This window comes from Seriola lalandi, unplaced genomic scaffold (assembly GCF_002814215.2).
Source record: "Seriola lalandi dorsalis isolate HSWRI2012SDOR001 ecotype SW California unplaced genomic scaffold, Sedor1 jcf7180002054487, whole genome shotgun sequence".
NCBI lineage: Eukaryota > Metazoa > Chordata > Actinopteri > Carangiformes > Carangidae > Seriola > Seriola lalandi.
The window spans coordinates 793104-810261 of record NW_019525040.1 but is presented as its reverse complement, the minus strand read 5'-3'; the positions used below and the strand labels follow the sequence as shown (position 1 = coordinate 810261).

The window sequence follows — 17158 nt, the reverse complement described above, 5'->3', positions numbered from 1 at the left end:
GCCCTGGTTGGAAAATTACCATCATGCATCACATCTACGTTGCATAGGGACCCTGGACCACTCCAGTGATTGGCCGGTTCTTTAGGTGCCTCGTGCCAGGACTGATTTCAGAAGGACTACTTTTTATATTAGTGCAGCAGACTTATGCAGTCTCTTGCAATGCAACCTTAAACTGAACACTCTTTTACCTCTTTAAGAATGTACTTAATAACCGTCCATCACCTGTCTGTAACTGTTTAAACTGATGATGTTATTTATTTTTATGATTACATTACTCATGGTAACTATCTTAACTTTTCTGTTTGTTGATTGTGTAATCTGGCATCATTGTTAATTAGGTTCACCCTTGATGAGTTCTCTGAGAATCCTAAATAAATTTATATATAAAAATGTATGCACATCCTTTACAATATACGATTACTGAATTACATGGGAACTCTGTATTGGACGAAAACACATTCAATTATGATTTTTAAAAAAAGAAATTCCCAGATTTTTAACTTATGAAAGTGAGTTTTTTCTTACGGAACATGGTCATATACTGCCTGGCGTTGAGGTTCCAGTAGCCCCAGTTGGTCCGGTATCCATGCAGGGTTGCATACTCCTCATGATTGTAAGCTGGCTCTGTCCCAAACGTGTCAATCACTCGGACATGACATCTGTAAAGACACAGGTCAACCACTTTAAAACTAGATGTTCCTGGTGTCTCCTGTGTTTAACAAGTACCAGGAACAATTTGTGTTCACCTCTTGTTAGCATTTATAAACAGTGTATAAGCATTTAAAGATGGTTTATGACAGAATATAAAACTCTACACAATGAATGTTACACAATGAATGTTGTTAACTAGAACTTGATTGATGACACTGATAGTAACAGTTATCATTTATAAAGGACATGTCTTCATGATATTTGAACACATTTATATACAGTTTTGAACCCTCTTGTGAATGATTTGTACATGAATATAAACAGTTGATAAATGCTTTATAATACTATAATAATAGTAATCAGAATATAATAATAGATATCATAATTAGTTATATTATACTTTGTTATAAATATCTTATGACCATGTTTGTTATCATATCTATACACCAGTTATAGATGCTTCAATGTGGATTCATAATTACATCTATTCATAAATAAAATAGATGCTGACTAAATTGCATGCTAAATTCACTCGTTTTGCGAGCACAAGCTAAATGCAAGGTGCAGCACTAACTTGTGCTGCATGTTCATGTTAGTAAATCTGGCTCTTTGTGGTTTAATCTGTCTGTGTATCCAGCTTTGGAAGGAAAGCTTGGGGATTCTTAATGAAAGAAAACCATTAATAGCAGAAAATTGTAACAATATTTAGCACAATACTGCAACTAATAGGATAAATCTGAAGGTTTGTGAAGAAAACAAACGCTTACAATGGAGAGAAGGCCAAAACAAGAACAACAGCAACCAGCAACTTTTACTGTGTAACGTGGGAGGTTTGACATGAAAATGACAAGGAAAAAAATCACTTTGAGGTTTAGAGGTTGGAGGTACGATGGTGCACTGATAGGCTTTCCAGGTAAATGCTTAGTAGAACTGCACTGAAGCACAACTGAAGCTGTGCATGAGCGCACATAACAGAGTCATACACAAACACATGTGCATGTACTCTCTCCCTCTCTCTCTCTCACACAAACACAAACACACACACACACACACACACACACACACACACACAGCTCACTATGCTCTTGTCTGTACCAGGTGAGTGCGTTCAGTCTGGCCAGTCTGTGAGCTCTGGGGGATTAACAAGAGCTAAAGGTGGAAAGGTGGCAGACTCCACTTTCAGATCTCTGACTCTTTCCTGGCAGATAACTCTGTGTGTGTGTGTGTGTGTGTGTGTGTGTGTGTGTGTGTGTGTGTGTGTGTGTGTGTGTGTGTGAGAGAGAGAGAGAGAGAGAGAGAGAGAGAGAGAAAGAGTGAGGCAGTCCAGTAGCATTCGTGTCTGAAGAGCACTTCTATTGCCTCTGCATACTTCATTAAAAATCTGTTTCCTGGCACATCTCTTGCCTTGAAGCTGCACTGGTGTCTATTTTCACATGCTGATATTCTCATATATTTATAAATATGTGATGTTCAATGCATTATCCGTTCACTGTAGCCACTGTCCCTGAACCTTGCCTGTGTTGTATTTTAATTTTCCAGAATTACTTTTCAAAAACTGCACTGAGCGGCCATTGAGTTGTTGTTTTCAAGTAAATGTGTGAATTACAGTGCTCATTAATCTGTTTGCTATGAATGTAATTAGAAACAGGTAGGGTAATAGTGATTGTTCATGTGGGAGTCTTACAGGATAATCTGTCATTATGCTGGTATGGTAAAATGGTTAGATTTTATTTATTATATGGAATGAACACTGTATTAAAAAATGCTGACATGTCTTCTTGCAACTTTAGTATTATATTTTGACTGTGCATTCATTATCAGATACTTCTCCACCATTCTGAACTGAGTTGTTGTAAGTCTCATATGCAGGGCGATCCTACAAATTAAATACATTGATAACAAAACTTTTAAGGATAGCTGTGTTTACTGTCTCTCCACAGATTACATTTTACAGTTCAAACTTTACAGAAGAAGTAGCATAGCTAACAAGGTTACAGAAAATTTGCCTACTGATGCCTTCAGCTGTCTCTGTAACATGACCCTTGCCTTTCCCGTCAAAGCAGTCCCTCGAGAGTCTTCTGATCAAGGATCAAGTTTGCAACCATGCTGCATACACAAATACAACATGTTTTATTGCTGCTCTGTTTCATGGTGTATTGAAGCTGCTCACAGTGGAGACATCGTGAGAAACGAATGACGGATTGTTTTTTCCTTTACTTGTTGAACACACAGTAAATCCTGAGTCCAGAAAAAAACCCTCTGATTCCGATAAGCTGACAGCTAAGCAAAAGTCCTCTATAACTTTGCTTTACTATAGCTGGTCTAGGAACGTTTGGATGAGATGTCATGTTTTCTACAGCTGGGCACTTATCCCCTTGAATAAGCAAGGTAATGTTGACAGTGCTGAAGTGTTTTAAACAGAAAGACCTTTGAGTTTCTTTGTAAAACTCCTGTAATAATGTATCGCCCGTCTGGTATGTGACTCAGTCACCAACAACCACAGGCTCTCTAACCTGTGTCAGAAATTGACTTCCAAGAACATTCATTTAGCCTTGAATACAGACATCTGCTGCATGCAAAGACAGAGTCCTTGGGTATTTGTTTTCATCTATTATCTTAAATATTGATATTTTAAGGAGCTTCAACACAGAAAACAATTCTTCTGAGGGCATTCCAGTCTTATTCACGACAAGGTGACACCCCAATCTTGTTTGACACTTCTGATATTTCTGTCCTTGACTGCAGCATGTAGGAGGGCAACCTTCAAATTGACAGAGATGTAGCTTGGATATAAAAACAAGCGTATCTGCAAGAGGGAGTCAAAAAACACACACTTATCTCTGCAGCCTTATTTTGATGCACCTCAGATGAGATTCTGAGAAAAATGTTGTGTGTCTATTTGTACGGACCACAGAAAACTGTCAATGAATTATTAATAACAAATGTTAGTTTCCCTTGTCTCCATCTCGACTCACCCTCTCTCTCTAACCTGTGCTATCACATATCGCCAGCTCTGAAATGGTGAAAATGTTTCTGCCCGCAGATAAGAGGTCCCAGAGGGAGGTCAAAAAAGAAAAAGTGGAAGAAGAGGGGATAAGTGGAGGAGTAGCTGAGCTGAATATCTATCAGGAGATCAGAGTACGGAGCTAATCTGGGTTAAACGGCTGCTCAGCAAGGCTCAACAGTCCTCCGAAGTGAGGGGAAGATGGCAGGGTGGTGCTTTGTCACCTACAGTTTTCAGCTTCAACTATGGGGAGTTAGAGGAATCTGGATTGCATTGGACAACAGCAGACATTTTAAAATTGAGTTTTAAGATGTTATTTCCTGCTTGCAACCACACATCAGCAGCATATTTAAGTCAGCTAGAATCTTTTTATATGTAAAATGTGGACGCACACAATGATGGTTGTCTGTATTCAATCATAGTTCCTCCGAATTGACTAATATTTGTTTTGTGAAACAACAGCTGAAAATTGGGAAGGCAACGTCCTTTTTTTAAAAAAAAATTAATCTACCTGCTAATAGTGTTACAAATATAATCTTTAACAACAAGATGGCTGCATCAGTGATCTTCTTCTGATAATCATCCTTCCTCCTGAGTTGATATCTCTTCGTGTCTTTGGGAAGTGCTGGGGATGAGCTAAAACAAACCTTCTCAGTAATTTTCAGGTGGTCCCAATTTTAAAGCATTTTATTTTGCCAACTCAGTCAGTGCTTCAGGTCCAGGGGTTGCACAAAAACTCGATTAGAGATTTGTCGGCCAGTTTGCTGTCAGTGGAGCATTCGTAACACATAGCCTCATATCAGTGCACCACGCCCGACACAGCAGTAAAGTGAGATGCAAGATGTTCCTTCACCTGAGTGAAGGGCATTGAGTTGCAGAGTTATCGGCTGATTGTGTCAGTTTAATGCTACCCAGAAGCCTCTGTCTCCGTCTATCTCTCTGTCTGTCTGTGTTTGTCTCTCTTTCTCTCAGTTGTTTTGTGGGGAAAAGCTGTTTCAGCCTTAGAGATATAGAATAATGAGGCTAAGACCGTTGTACAGATGGTAGATACACAAAAAGTTTGTGTTATGCCTTCTTCTGCGAGACCTTAATTTTTAATGTGTTCTTGTCCTGATGACATGGATGATGAAAATAAGTCTGAATTTTTGTTCTGTTTATCAATTTTATCTGTAATTTATTGAAGAGTTTTAAAAATCTTGCTATCTATAACTGGACCGATTGTCCATTGTATGTATTAACTGTGTATGTTCATTATGTGTTATTACGTTCAGAATTATGTAAAAACATATTACTATGTGGTTCATATTAATTAATACATTAGTAACTTAATACATATACTGTAGACATAGATTAATAACATACAAACATATTTAAAGTTTTGAATTAAAACATTTTACATTTTTAAGCACTTTACAATTTGATGTGGATTGATGATTTCATACTTTGTTTTAATTGAAGGATGTCATGGCAACAAAAGAAATGTAAAGAAAATGATAACTGCCATACAGTAACTCTTCATTGAGCACATTTGCTGTAACATTTTAATAATATTGGTGTAATTAACTTTAACACTGTTAACCTGAGCACACGGTGTGTAATGGCTCATGTTACGCACAAGAATTGCAGTTTGTTAAAATAATGGCCATGTGCTTTAATAGAGTACAGGCTAAATTATTATTACTGAATCCTTTATGCAAACATGTAGTCTCACTGAGATCGGGATCTCTTTTTCTTATATAACATATACAGTTTATACATAGATTGTACAAACATAAATTCACAGACATTAAAAATTGAATATGAAGTAACATATAAAGAAATAAAATAAATGGTTAATTGTGCTACAGGCAGTCTTAATTTTTTACATTATTACTTCATCTTAGTGACTCCATTCTTTCAAAGTGTAGTGACTTGTTCAATACTCCCTCCTCCATCTATCATTTATCCTTCATTACTTTAGCAGATGTTGTGGCTTATCACTCTGCTATGCATTAGTCCGTCTTAGACTTTGTAAAGTAGAACTACTTGAGCATATTATTGTTATCCTGTGGAACTGGGACCATGGCGGTTTTTAAAATGTGTTTCCACTGCATTTTAAGCAGGGGTGCTGTTAGCTGAAGGAAACCCTGAATGTTACAGGGGTACAGAGCTGGAAAGAAGCCCAAGAACATGCCAGGGAATATGAATATGAATTATATCAGGGCAGCTGTTAAAGGGTTGTTGAGGGGCCTGATAGTTGTGACTGAAGAATAGATTCTCCTATATAGTTAGTGTTGTGGACACCTTGGACTAATGAAACCCTTTGAAACTAATTATATAAAATCGGCAAGGTGGTCATCAAGCTATGGACATGCTGGAGGTAGAGTGTGTTTTCATGTAAAGTATATTTTGTAACACAAATCTCCGTAAACTAAAAGCTAGAACATTCTGAAAATTGATTTTCCAAACAAATCCCCTTGGCAATGAAGCAGCATTATTTAAGTACAGTAACTATGTTGTAGAGAATCATTATCTTTCCTTGGAGAAGTATTCCTTTGAGTGCAAGTGGATTTGAACAAGATGACAAATCTGCCATAATCAAAACAAAGAACCAGCTCCTGATACCACCCAAGAGAACTGCTCTTTTACTAGCTTAAAAAACAATAGCACTCAGTGGAGTGCATACCTCTGCCAAGGCCAAACACTTTCTTCCACCAGGATCGGATTATTATCTGGATCTGCACCAAATTGTATAAACTCATAGATCTCAAAAGCATAAATATGTCTGTGAGATCCACACATTATGGTCTGAAAAATTGATGAAAATGTGAAAAAAATGCCCAATCTTGCTGGTGATAAAAAAATTCCCAGAACGAATCTTTTCACTGGATCACCACCAAAATGTCATGGATTCTTCCCTGGCCCATGTCCCATCCCTCCATCAAATTTGATGCAAACCAAACCAACAAGCAAAGAGTCAGCAGGCTCCAGTGAAGTACAGATGCTCTGGCTAGTAGGGAGTTTTGCTTTTTGGGTATGTTTTTTGCAGGCATTCCCTTGGATATCTTCTCCAATCCACCTCTATCAGAGCAGTAAATTTACCATGCAGAGGAAATCAATATGCTAGTCCTATTATCAGATGAGTGGCTGTGATTTAAGACTGCCTCCTATCGGCTTTCAGCATCTTTAACGACAGCACACATGCACGGACACATACACACACACAATCACACAAACACAACAACATACCGGACAGCACCATGTTGTCCAGGCATAATAAATGAAGGTGGATGTTGGTGGGAACATAAAACAAAAGTAATTAAAGGGAGCTGAAGGGCCCCAAAGCTCAGAGCACTTGATTAATGATGCCTTTCAGCACACAGGGCTCAACAAGACTGGTGTATCTTGATGAGGAGAGAGAGGAAGAGAGAGAGGAAGAGAGAGAGAGAGCACGAGAGAAAGGGAGGGCGTGAGGGAGAGAGAGGTGAATAGGTATGTCATTGACCTGTCCTAAACCTCAGGGGGATTGTGGAACTGTAGGGTGAAGATAAATGGATAAAGTGGATCGGCACGAATGCCTGGTAGGGAATAACTGGAGAGGGTGTAGGGTTCTTGCTCTACAGTAGATCAATACAAATGAATGGTGTATGTTACATATCATACACCTGACAGTAAATTTGAGTGAATTCTTTAAAGCTTGTAGCGTGTTAACAAATCTTCACCTGAGCTCCCGAGTCAACAAAGAAATCAATATCCTGGGCATTCCTCTTCATATATTTTAAATCCCTGAGACGCCTCCTCTCGTGAAAGTGAGGATAGAAAAATTCTGATAATTCCCTCACTGCTCGATTTCGGGAAAACAAAAGAGACTGTCTCTTACAAACACTAACAGTCGCATCCTGTTAGGGAAAGCAGAAATCAAGACTCCGCGCGGTAATGACGGAGCTGGGAGCTGCTGACCTCAGCAAGCAATTAGGTGCAGACTGCAGGCTGACTGGCATCTCGTCTGGGGGAAATGTGGGATTATGTGTGTGTGTGTGTGTGTGTGTGTGTGTGTGTGTGTTTGTGTGTGGCAACTTGTGAGAAAGAGGGAGAAAGCAAAACAGGTTGTGTGCAGGGAAAATAGCTCCCCAACCCACCCGTAATGCATTTCTCTTGCTCATAATTGGATTTTAAAAATACATGGAATGGCCCTTTATATGTGTTGTCAGGTTGACTCCTTTTACCTTCCACTCCCACTGTTTTGTGGTATCTTTCTTTCTGTTCTCTCTATTCTCCTTTGTTGCCATCTCTCCTCACATCTGCACTGTTTCATCTCTTCCTCAGTCTTTCGCTGTTTCACTTTCATTTGGCCTTCATCTTTTATTGTTGCTCTCTTACACTGGGAGCAAGAACAAGTAAAGCAAAATGTCAATTGCTGCCATCGCATACAGGGGGTAGATGAAGATGTCAATTTACTGGACCAAGAAAGATGAGAGTGGGACAAAGAGGGCTGGCTGCAAGCTGTTTTAAAGGGGCTGGAGAGGACAAGGCTCAAGTTGGACTTTTAATCTTATTTGTTTTTTGCAGCAACAACAAATGTAGAAGAGCTCTGAAGATAATATGGGCTCATATTGCTGTGCTTTGCAGGGTTGTGCTGCTGTTTTTTATTTTATTTTTTACAATGCACTGTGCAATTCTTGTTTTGGGTAATACTTTACTGTTTTGTTGCCTTTTCTCATGACTGCCATGGCCTAGTTTACAAGTTTTTCCATCTTTGTAGCAGTGCCAAAAGCCATTGAGCACACTTTTGTAACAGCACAAAAAAACAAGACAAAAAAAACCCCTGCTTCATTTTAACATCTCGCTAATTCTTATTCTCTCTCATGAGGCAGATGTCTTCTGTTTTTCAGAAGACAGAAATCTTCTTCTTTCTGTTTTTAACTACATCCCTCCTGTTGAGCCTCTGAGTGTATTCAAACAACAGCGATAATAAGCTGCTGAAACAGGGTTCAATTGGCAATTGGTGTACTAACAAACTGGTGTGGGATGGTGGGTTGGTGGGAGGGTGATTGGTACAAGTGTGCCAATGCAAATGCACATCGAGTTGTCAATTTCTCATATGCCTCCAATCTTGCACTACATGTACTACTTTTCTTATTCTTGCTGCGCAGAGTAATGGTGCATGACAGGTGGTGCAGGGCCAGTTCGTGTGTGTGTGTGTGTGTGTGTTTGTGTGTGCAGGCATGGTTGTTCCATTACATGACAAAATACAACATCATATGTGTTTGACATATTGTGCGTTTTGACCTTTTAGATGGATAGAGATTGGTAGAGGGAGAAAGTCTGTGTATGTTTTATGTGTGCATGAGTGTGTTTGCGTGACAGAAAGTGTGTATGAATTTAACAAGCTGTATGAGCTACAGTCCGACATATGGACAGAGACATGTACACATTATTACCAGCAACAATTAATCCTTAAGCACGGCCAATAAACATACCTCCCTGCCTGGAAAATTGCTGACATAGACACACACACCCACCTACACATGAAATGCACCTGACACACAAATGAAAAAGCACACACACACGGAGTGAGAAAATGGAGATACTTAAATTCAACACACACACACACACACACACACACACACACACACACACACACACACACACACACACACACACACAAGCCCTCCACTAACTTGTGTTTCTTCAGTGAGAGCCCCATGTGTTGCTTCATCTGCTGCAGGCCATGGTAGTCCGTGTAGATGAGGTCAAAAGGCAGCGGGCCAGTGAGTGGGCAACTGCCTCTGCCTGGAGGCACGCCGAGAAACCTGCAAAACACATACAAGTAAAACACTCAGTTCTGACGAGCAGAGGAATATGTGAGAGAATACAGAAGGTTCACTCTCAAAACACTGAGCACACGAGCTGCACTTCAGCCTGCTGAGCTACCAGAGCATCCAAGCATTCATCATTCACTTTGAGAAAAACATTTTGGTTTTGTAACAGAAAGGAACAGTAAAGTGAAAGTGAACGTACAGCAGTGTTAGCTGGAAGTCAAATACATCAACATGTCAAGTGTGGGTACTAAGCGTAATTTTCTTTGCTTTTAGTTATTCATTTATTATGAAAAATGTGTATTGATTGTCTATTATAGTTTTTTTTGCAAGGTTTGTCTATTGTTTGTTCAATTCATTCTACAAGTGTTTCAGAATTTTCGAGTGTTCCTGAATCAAAGTGACTGAAGAGAAGTCATGAGTCAGTTTCTAGTTATGTTTCATTCCTGGTCATCTGTCAGAGTCCTAATAACAGACAGTTGAGTTCAGCGCAGCCAGATAATTATGTATAAAACAATTTTTTAGTATTTTACATTTAGGTCTGACAACATGGTAAGAGTTCTTTATTATAATACAGACCTCAGATATGATACTACAGTGGTTCTCCTTAAAGTTTGAAAGTTTTTGGGATGTATTTTCGTTGCAATGCATTTTATAGACTGTAATATCCTGATAATGAGCCTGTTCTCTCTTTGCCTCTGTGCAATCATCACTCTTTGCTGCTTTGAAAAAAATATGTAGGCTAGTGCTGCTTTCTGTTATACTGTTGTGTAAAACTGTAAAAATATGTTTACAGTATTGTAATGATGATGTACTGTGTGATTTAAATTGCCATATGATAAACCATGTTGGGAATCATTTACTAGGACATCATTGAATACTGTACAGTGACTTTCTTTCAGCACCTCCTAACTTCTACTGGCATTTAAACCCGACCACATGCTATATATTGGCTTAACTGGCTCCAAGTATGATGCAGTTACATGAGTTTAATAATGAGTCAACATATCTAATTTTGTGCATTGTGTTTTCTGTGTGTGTCTGTTAATCTGTTTGTACCAAATAATTTTGAGAGCGCAATGACCAATGGTGGAAACTCCAACACTTGCCCACTGACCGATGATGTAACTTCACCACTGTCACTGGGCTGACCCCACCGTCAGTATAGCCAAACATTAGCCTATTTCTGCTTAACATCAGAAAGTTAGCCAGTGTCATGTCTAACATTTGTTTTTCAGGTAAGTATAACCTCACAGAGCTCATAGCATGACAATGCATGGCAATCATTGTTCCATAGAGATTATTTCCAGCAAGAGGAGAGATGTTATTATTTGAAATTTAAAAGCTTCAATCTCCAGTGATAAATTAAATTAAACTGGATAACAATCAGAATCATCTGGAAAACAAGGACTGCTGAATTACACATTACCATGAGCAGAACAACTGCATGGCTCGCATCAGTAGTGATGAATATACAAAAAGCACAAGACTTACAGAGACTGAACTTAACTGACAGCTGACAGCACAACAGCAACATCTTAACACTAAAGAAATTAAAACCTCTAAACCCAGCTGTTAGACTCAACCTGCTGAACGACACACCAGTACAAATTAGAGAAATAGACTGTATAGTATAAGTATGAACCATTGCTTTACAAGGAACTCCCTGTATTTTGTGCCAAAAAAATAGACAACCAGCATGTCCTTCAAAAACTGCTGGGTGACTGCAATGACAAACTTTGATGTGAAACATTCAAATGCCCATCACTGCTTACATTTCCCCTTGCTTTAAGTTTCTCCTATCAAAGTTAAAAATCTAATTCCCTGGAGAGAGTCTAAAACTTAAATAGTGTTTTTGACTGAATGTTAAATTAAAAAGTGTTTTTTGATCAGATAGTATCGTGTGGGTAATGCTGAGTTCAATCAAAGTCAAGCCACAGGGGCAGCTTGGAAGCCTTTGGCGGAAAAATAATTCAAGCAAACAGGATGAAAAGAGCTGAATTTGTAATGACCTTACAGCAGTAACATCAGCAACAACAGATGGCTGATGGATGAAAAGAGAGAGGGAGAGAGAGTTCATAGGAAGAGATACAGTTATATCCACTGTAATAAAGTTGTGTGTGCGTGTGTGTATGAATAAGTTTGTGAAAGGGGCTCCTCTGTGTATGATCTACACCTGCTGTTTTGTAAGATTCAAATGTTTGCCTGTCTGTGTATTGATATATACACTCCACTACCACTTTCCAAAAGTCCACTTTGATTAAAACAAGACTTTCTTAATGCACGCGCACGCATACATGCACGCATGCACGGACGTAGCACAAACCAAAAGAGAGGAGAGCTATTATTTCTAAGCGTGTGGTGAACTGTAGTGTACTCCTTGTTTGACTCAGTTTCAATTCATTGATCGAATGAGGGCCTCTCTGTTACCGTGCCGACAGACCTGCTATTGGATATCTGACCTGTGAGTGGTCTGCTAGCGCTTACTTAGCTCTTGTTTCTGTGACAGATGAGGCCAAAGGCTAATGGAGACTGTAATGCAATTCATACCCCAGTGAATTTCATCTTGCTATGCTAGTTTTACAATGGAGTCTTTTTGGCGGCACTGCTCATCCGAAGAGCTATTTGACAGTGTTGCGAGGCAGCATTTACAGGAGCTCTGCTGGCAACTGCTAATCACCATTAAATAGCAGAGAACACACACTGATAAAAGACTATGATGAAATGAAAATGAGATGAATTAAATGAAAAAGGTACTAGTGCTGTAGACTACAGCATGCGGTTTCTATGTATGGGCATGTGTACTGAGATGAATGAAAAACTGTTTATTTTGTCAGATTTCTATTCCCAAAGTCAACAATGAACTTTCAGGCTGAAGTAGTAGACTTGAAAATACATCAGTTTTCCAGGCACATTTCTGTCTGTATAAAAAAAAAAAAAAGATTAATATTCTACATTTATTCAACTCAACTTTCCTGTTTATCGCTGTTCATTTACTAGCAAATTTAGGCTGTTATTGAAATTTTCTCAGTATAAAACCTAGGGCAAAACTAAAATGATGCATGTGCTGCATAAATGTCAAGAATTTCCCCAAGTCAACTTGAAAAAACAGTAAAAATGCATGATTAAATTAAACAGAATTATATAAAAGAGTATAATTCGACAAAGCTGGAAAAATTTTATCATGAGCTGGCAATGTTTACATTACTGTAACTCAACAGTGGAAGCAGTGTTTAGATTTTCAACTTAGATAGAAGTAGCAATACCCCGCTGTGACAATCCTCAATTACATCTAGGGAAAACTAGGTGCAACGTATGTAGTGACTTTAAATGCCAGGTAAATTTAGTGACTTAAAAAGTAAAATAAAGTTGCAGAAAATGGAAATACATAAGTACAAGTATTTCAAAATTGCATATAAATACAGCAGTAATAAATTATCTTACCATGATTCTACAACTGCTGAAACTTATGTGCATCATTTGTCAAAAGACTACAAATAAATAAAACCAGGGAAAAAAATTAATCCTGTATTTACTTTAACAACATCATTATGCAAGTGTATTAATTGGATTTGGAAAAACTTTCACAATTCCATGTCTCTTGTAAATGCAATGAAATGTAAATGCTGTCGGCATCAAAGCATTTTAGAGGCTACCCGCTATCAGTGGCTTGAAGCCCTGTAACACATTATGGAAAAGCATGATGGGATTTCAAGTATGCTCTTTGCCTGGAGTGTGGTGGCTCTCATTAGTCTTGTTTCCATTAGCGATACAATGTCTGCTTCGGCCCTTATAGATAAAGGAGGACCCTCTTAGTTAAAGAGGCCTATTGAAAGAGTCCATTCAGTGAGAATCAATCACATTTCAGGGATGTCAGGGGAATAGCAAGCTTTCTATAGCATTATTTAGACTTGTTACAGAACTTTAATATAACCATCCTAAAACCAGACTTAACTTAAGAATGCAGGAAGCTACACAGATCTATAGCCAACAAAAAAACCCCAAAAACAAGGAGTTTGAGGAAAGGTAGCCATCAGCTGCAACTTCATACATTTGAATTGTTAACTAACTGCATGACTCTGTATTCAAAGCCATTTATTTAACAGATTATGTAAAGATAAAACAGTGAAATTAGGTCATTTTCTGCATGTATGTACTGATTTACCCACTCTTGGCACATGCTAGTAATTAAGTAAAATATCTACATGCTCAAAGGCCTAGATAGTATAGACGTGGGGTGGTGAGGATGCTATTTATGGTTCTATTTGAAAACTGTTGTGGAACTGCTGTACACAACTACTCAATGGAAAATAGCTAAAGCCTGCTGGAGAAGTCGCTAAATGTGTCTAGATAACGTAATAGGCTAAAGCATATTCATGCATTATCACGTCACATTTGCATTGTGACCAGTGTCAGCCAGTTTCAGCCCTTTATCTGTTTGCTTCTCTTCTACTCTCTGTGCTCACATATACAATATTTTAATACAACTGAATTTCCAATAAAGCTGTTCTCATTTACATGTTTCTTTGGTTCTGTTGTCAGAAAACAAAAAGTATGAATTAGTGACTGAAACACAGCCCATTAAGACGACATGTTAACCAGCAGTCACTTCCAAGCCATTTCCAAGTTGCTGCTCTGCAAAATCCGGAGCAAATAACATTGCTCAGCATGAGGTCGTCAGACAAAATCACCATAGAGAAGTTAAAAACAACGGCTGAGCTGTGATTTCAGCTATATTTACATGCAAAATGATCACTCAGAGAGAAAGTCACAAGAGACAGAATATCTTTCTCAGCCTCTGTTTGGGGAAGAGACTGCAGCTCCACCTCTCTGCAAGTCACTGAACAGAGCAGAGTAGTAGACACAGAGAGGTGTGCCTCTCAATCTGGGGCACTACTGGTGATTCTTTTCTATGCAAAGGAGATAAAGGTTTGTGCAAATGTCCAAAAAAGGATCCACTGTAATCACCCCGACGACCATTTAAACATTTTGAAACGGCGGTGACCAATGGGAAAAGTCCAGCACTTGGCCGACCAATGCTGTAACCTACTCACTCACTCACTGTTGCCTCAGGTTCCCAGACATGCCCTGAGACTGCTGTCTTTCCAGGCTGCATATTTTCATATTTTTCCGTCCATTATATAAAAACTTCAGTCACGTTTGCACTTCACATTTTTTTCTCAAAACCATGACTCCTTTTCTGTGAAAAAAACTCAGAGAACGATGAGAAGTACGACAACGAGAAAAGGCTCAGAGTATCCTCAGTCACACACTGCAGTTTTATGGCGTTAAAATTATGACAATTCAGGTTTGTGTGGACGCCATGTCTATTGTCAGAGTGATAATGTTTATAGAGGATGGGCATTATTGACAAGGTTATACATATTGTTATAATAAATATTATATATTATAAATTATTAATACCCCAAGACTGAAAAGCAATCTGTCAGAGTGACAGCTGGAGACTATTTGCTGGCACTTGGCTTTAGAGCCATAAAAAAGTCATTTTTGTCATATCAATAACTGGTTAAATTCATTTCCCATGCTGAATTAAATTTTTATATATACCTTCATCAATGGTTTTAATACACGTGCCCAGTCAAGCATTAACTTGCACACACTTGGTATTCCATCAGAAAATGCCATTATTCATGATGATCGCTATACCATCTCTGGTTATTCATTGAGGAAAGGCAGCAATAATATAATATGTATAATCCATTTTCATTATGCAGTGCTGGAGCCCATATGCTCCTTTTGTTTGCCTGCAGAGGTCTGTCAGTCTCCCACGTCTGTCTGTCTTTCATAACAGAGAGAAGGGGGAAACTATGAGAACAGTGGGGAAACGGTTTGGATACTTTCAGTCATGCTAACGGAGATTCTAAAGAATAAGAAAAACAAAAAAAAAACTGCTAAAAATAAGAAAAAAAAATACAGTGTAATGTACCAACAGCTGAGAAAACAGCAGCATGGCAGAATATAAGCAGCTCCTTTGCTTCTTCATTTTCCATCATCACCCTGTTTCTCTTGTTCTTTCCCTCTAATCCCTCTCTTTTGGCAGCTTTTCAACCAGAGCAAATAAGCCACGAGTGAAAATGATTTGTTTATTCCAAAAATAGTCTACTTTATTCGCTCCTTTGTTAAGGAACACTGAAGGACATTTTTGCTGATTACATTACAATGAATACCTGACCTCTGGATGGTACTTTGTTTTTTTTGTAAAAGCTCAACTCACCCAGCTGTCTATTGAATTTGCCCTTTGATAGAGGTTGGTGCAGTATGGACACCTTGCTCACACCTTTTGTAGGACAGTTCAATAACATTCTGCTAAATTTGGATTTCCTGCTAATTGGACACACTGCCAGTGTTAGAAACACATGACAAAGTCAGGCTTGTGAAAAAAAATATTGTAGTTATGGGAAGATGGGTGTTGAAAGTTGTGCCATTCTGTCACTAAAGTAAAAATAATACTGTGTCTTCTGAATAATTACATTTAATCTTGTATTAGTGAATCTGAATGATGTGCAGATTTATATCTGAATTTACATTGTCTTATGTACTTCAACCTCTCAAATCATTGGCTTCACATTCAGTGAAGTTTTCAGATGCTAACATGAAGTTCTTTATGTAGTAAAAACTAGAGGAATGTTTGCTGCAAAATTGTGTGGGATTTTGATGGTTTAATTTAAAGTCATAGCTTATAAATATTTACAGATTTACAGTTTGAACATATTCATTGTCAAAAATGAATATTGGTAAAACAACAAACATATACAAAGTCATTTTCAATACTGTGATACAAATTTCAGTACTAAAACCAAATACAAAACCTGAGCATATCACTCCAGTTTCCTGGTGGTGCAAGATTTGCAACGTACACAATAGAGTCCTAAAGCATATACAATACAGTGGTGCACAGTATACCAGAATTAAACTTTGTGATTTGATTTTATTTAATCTTTATTTAATCAGGCAGTCTCACTGAGATTAAAATCTCTTTTTCAAAAGATCATATCTGCATTTTAAAACGTGCATGACAAGCAGAAAAGACCCTGTTCACAGAGACAAAATAGGCATCAGTAATATACACACATTGGCATACACACACATACACACACGCTTAGGATGGCAGCCATCCCAGACACAATACCAGTGCCATGCAATGCCACACAGGAGTATAATTACCCAAGGTTCTCTTGACTCCTAGCTGGCATCTAGTCAACGAGCCCTGAGCCCTGAAAACACACACACACACACACTCACACACACGCACACATGGACATGCACACATACAGAAAGGCAATGAAAGGCCATGGAACATGAGAATACAGAAGTGACGGACGGCAGGAGAGCAGTGTACCAAACAATATTTCCTTACTAATATTAATTTAAAGAATATTCAGAATCTATATAGCCTGTAAACCACTGTTTATATAGTAAACTGTTGCAGAAAAACACCGCTGCTCATGCCTTTGTTGACTGTGTCCCACAGTCTGAAAGTGATGCGGCATGGTTCAGTGCTCATGAAGCCTTTTTTACAGGGCAATGTCCACTGTTGACAAAACTAGCAAAATTGAAAATGCAAGGGCATCTGTAGGACGAGGCAAAAGCAGTTATTCCACTGCAGTCATTAATCAAACGGAAGTGTTTTGGTTGTTATACAAGAAGACAACTCTGATGGGAGGTGGTTCTTTACAGCTGTGAT

General features: G+C 38.4%; 1 protein-coding gene across 1 annotated transcript in view; it reads right to left on the bottom strand.

Annotated features, from left to right (window-relative positions):
- The window catches only part of LOC111659738 (alpha-1,6-mannosylglycoprotein 6-beta-N-acetylglucosaminyltransferase B-like), a 111923-nt gene that overhangs the window by 14721 nt on the left and 80044 nt on the right, over positions 1-17158 (bottom strand). The window contains exons 9-10 of the mRNA XM_023412753.2: positions 9316-9447; positions 526-659 (exon numbers count right to left, since the gene is read on the bottom strand). Of these exons, the coding sequence (XP_023268521.1) occupies positions 526-659; positions 9316-9447 (266 nt within the window). The remainder of the gene's footprint in view (positions 1-525; positions 660-9315; positions 9448-17158) is intronic.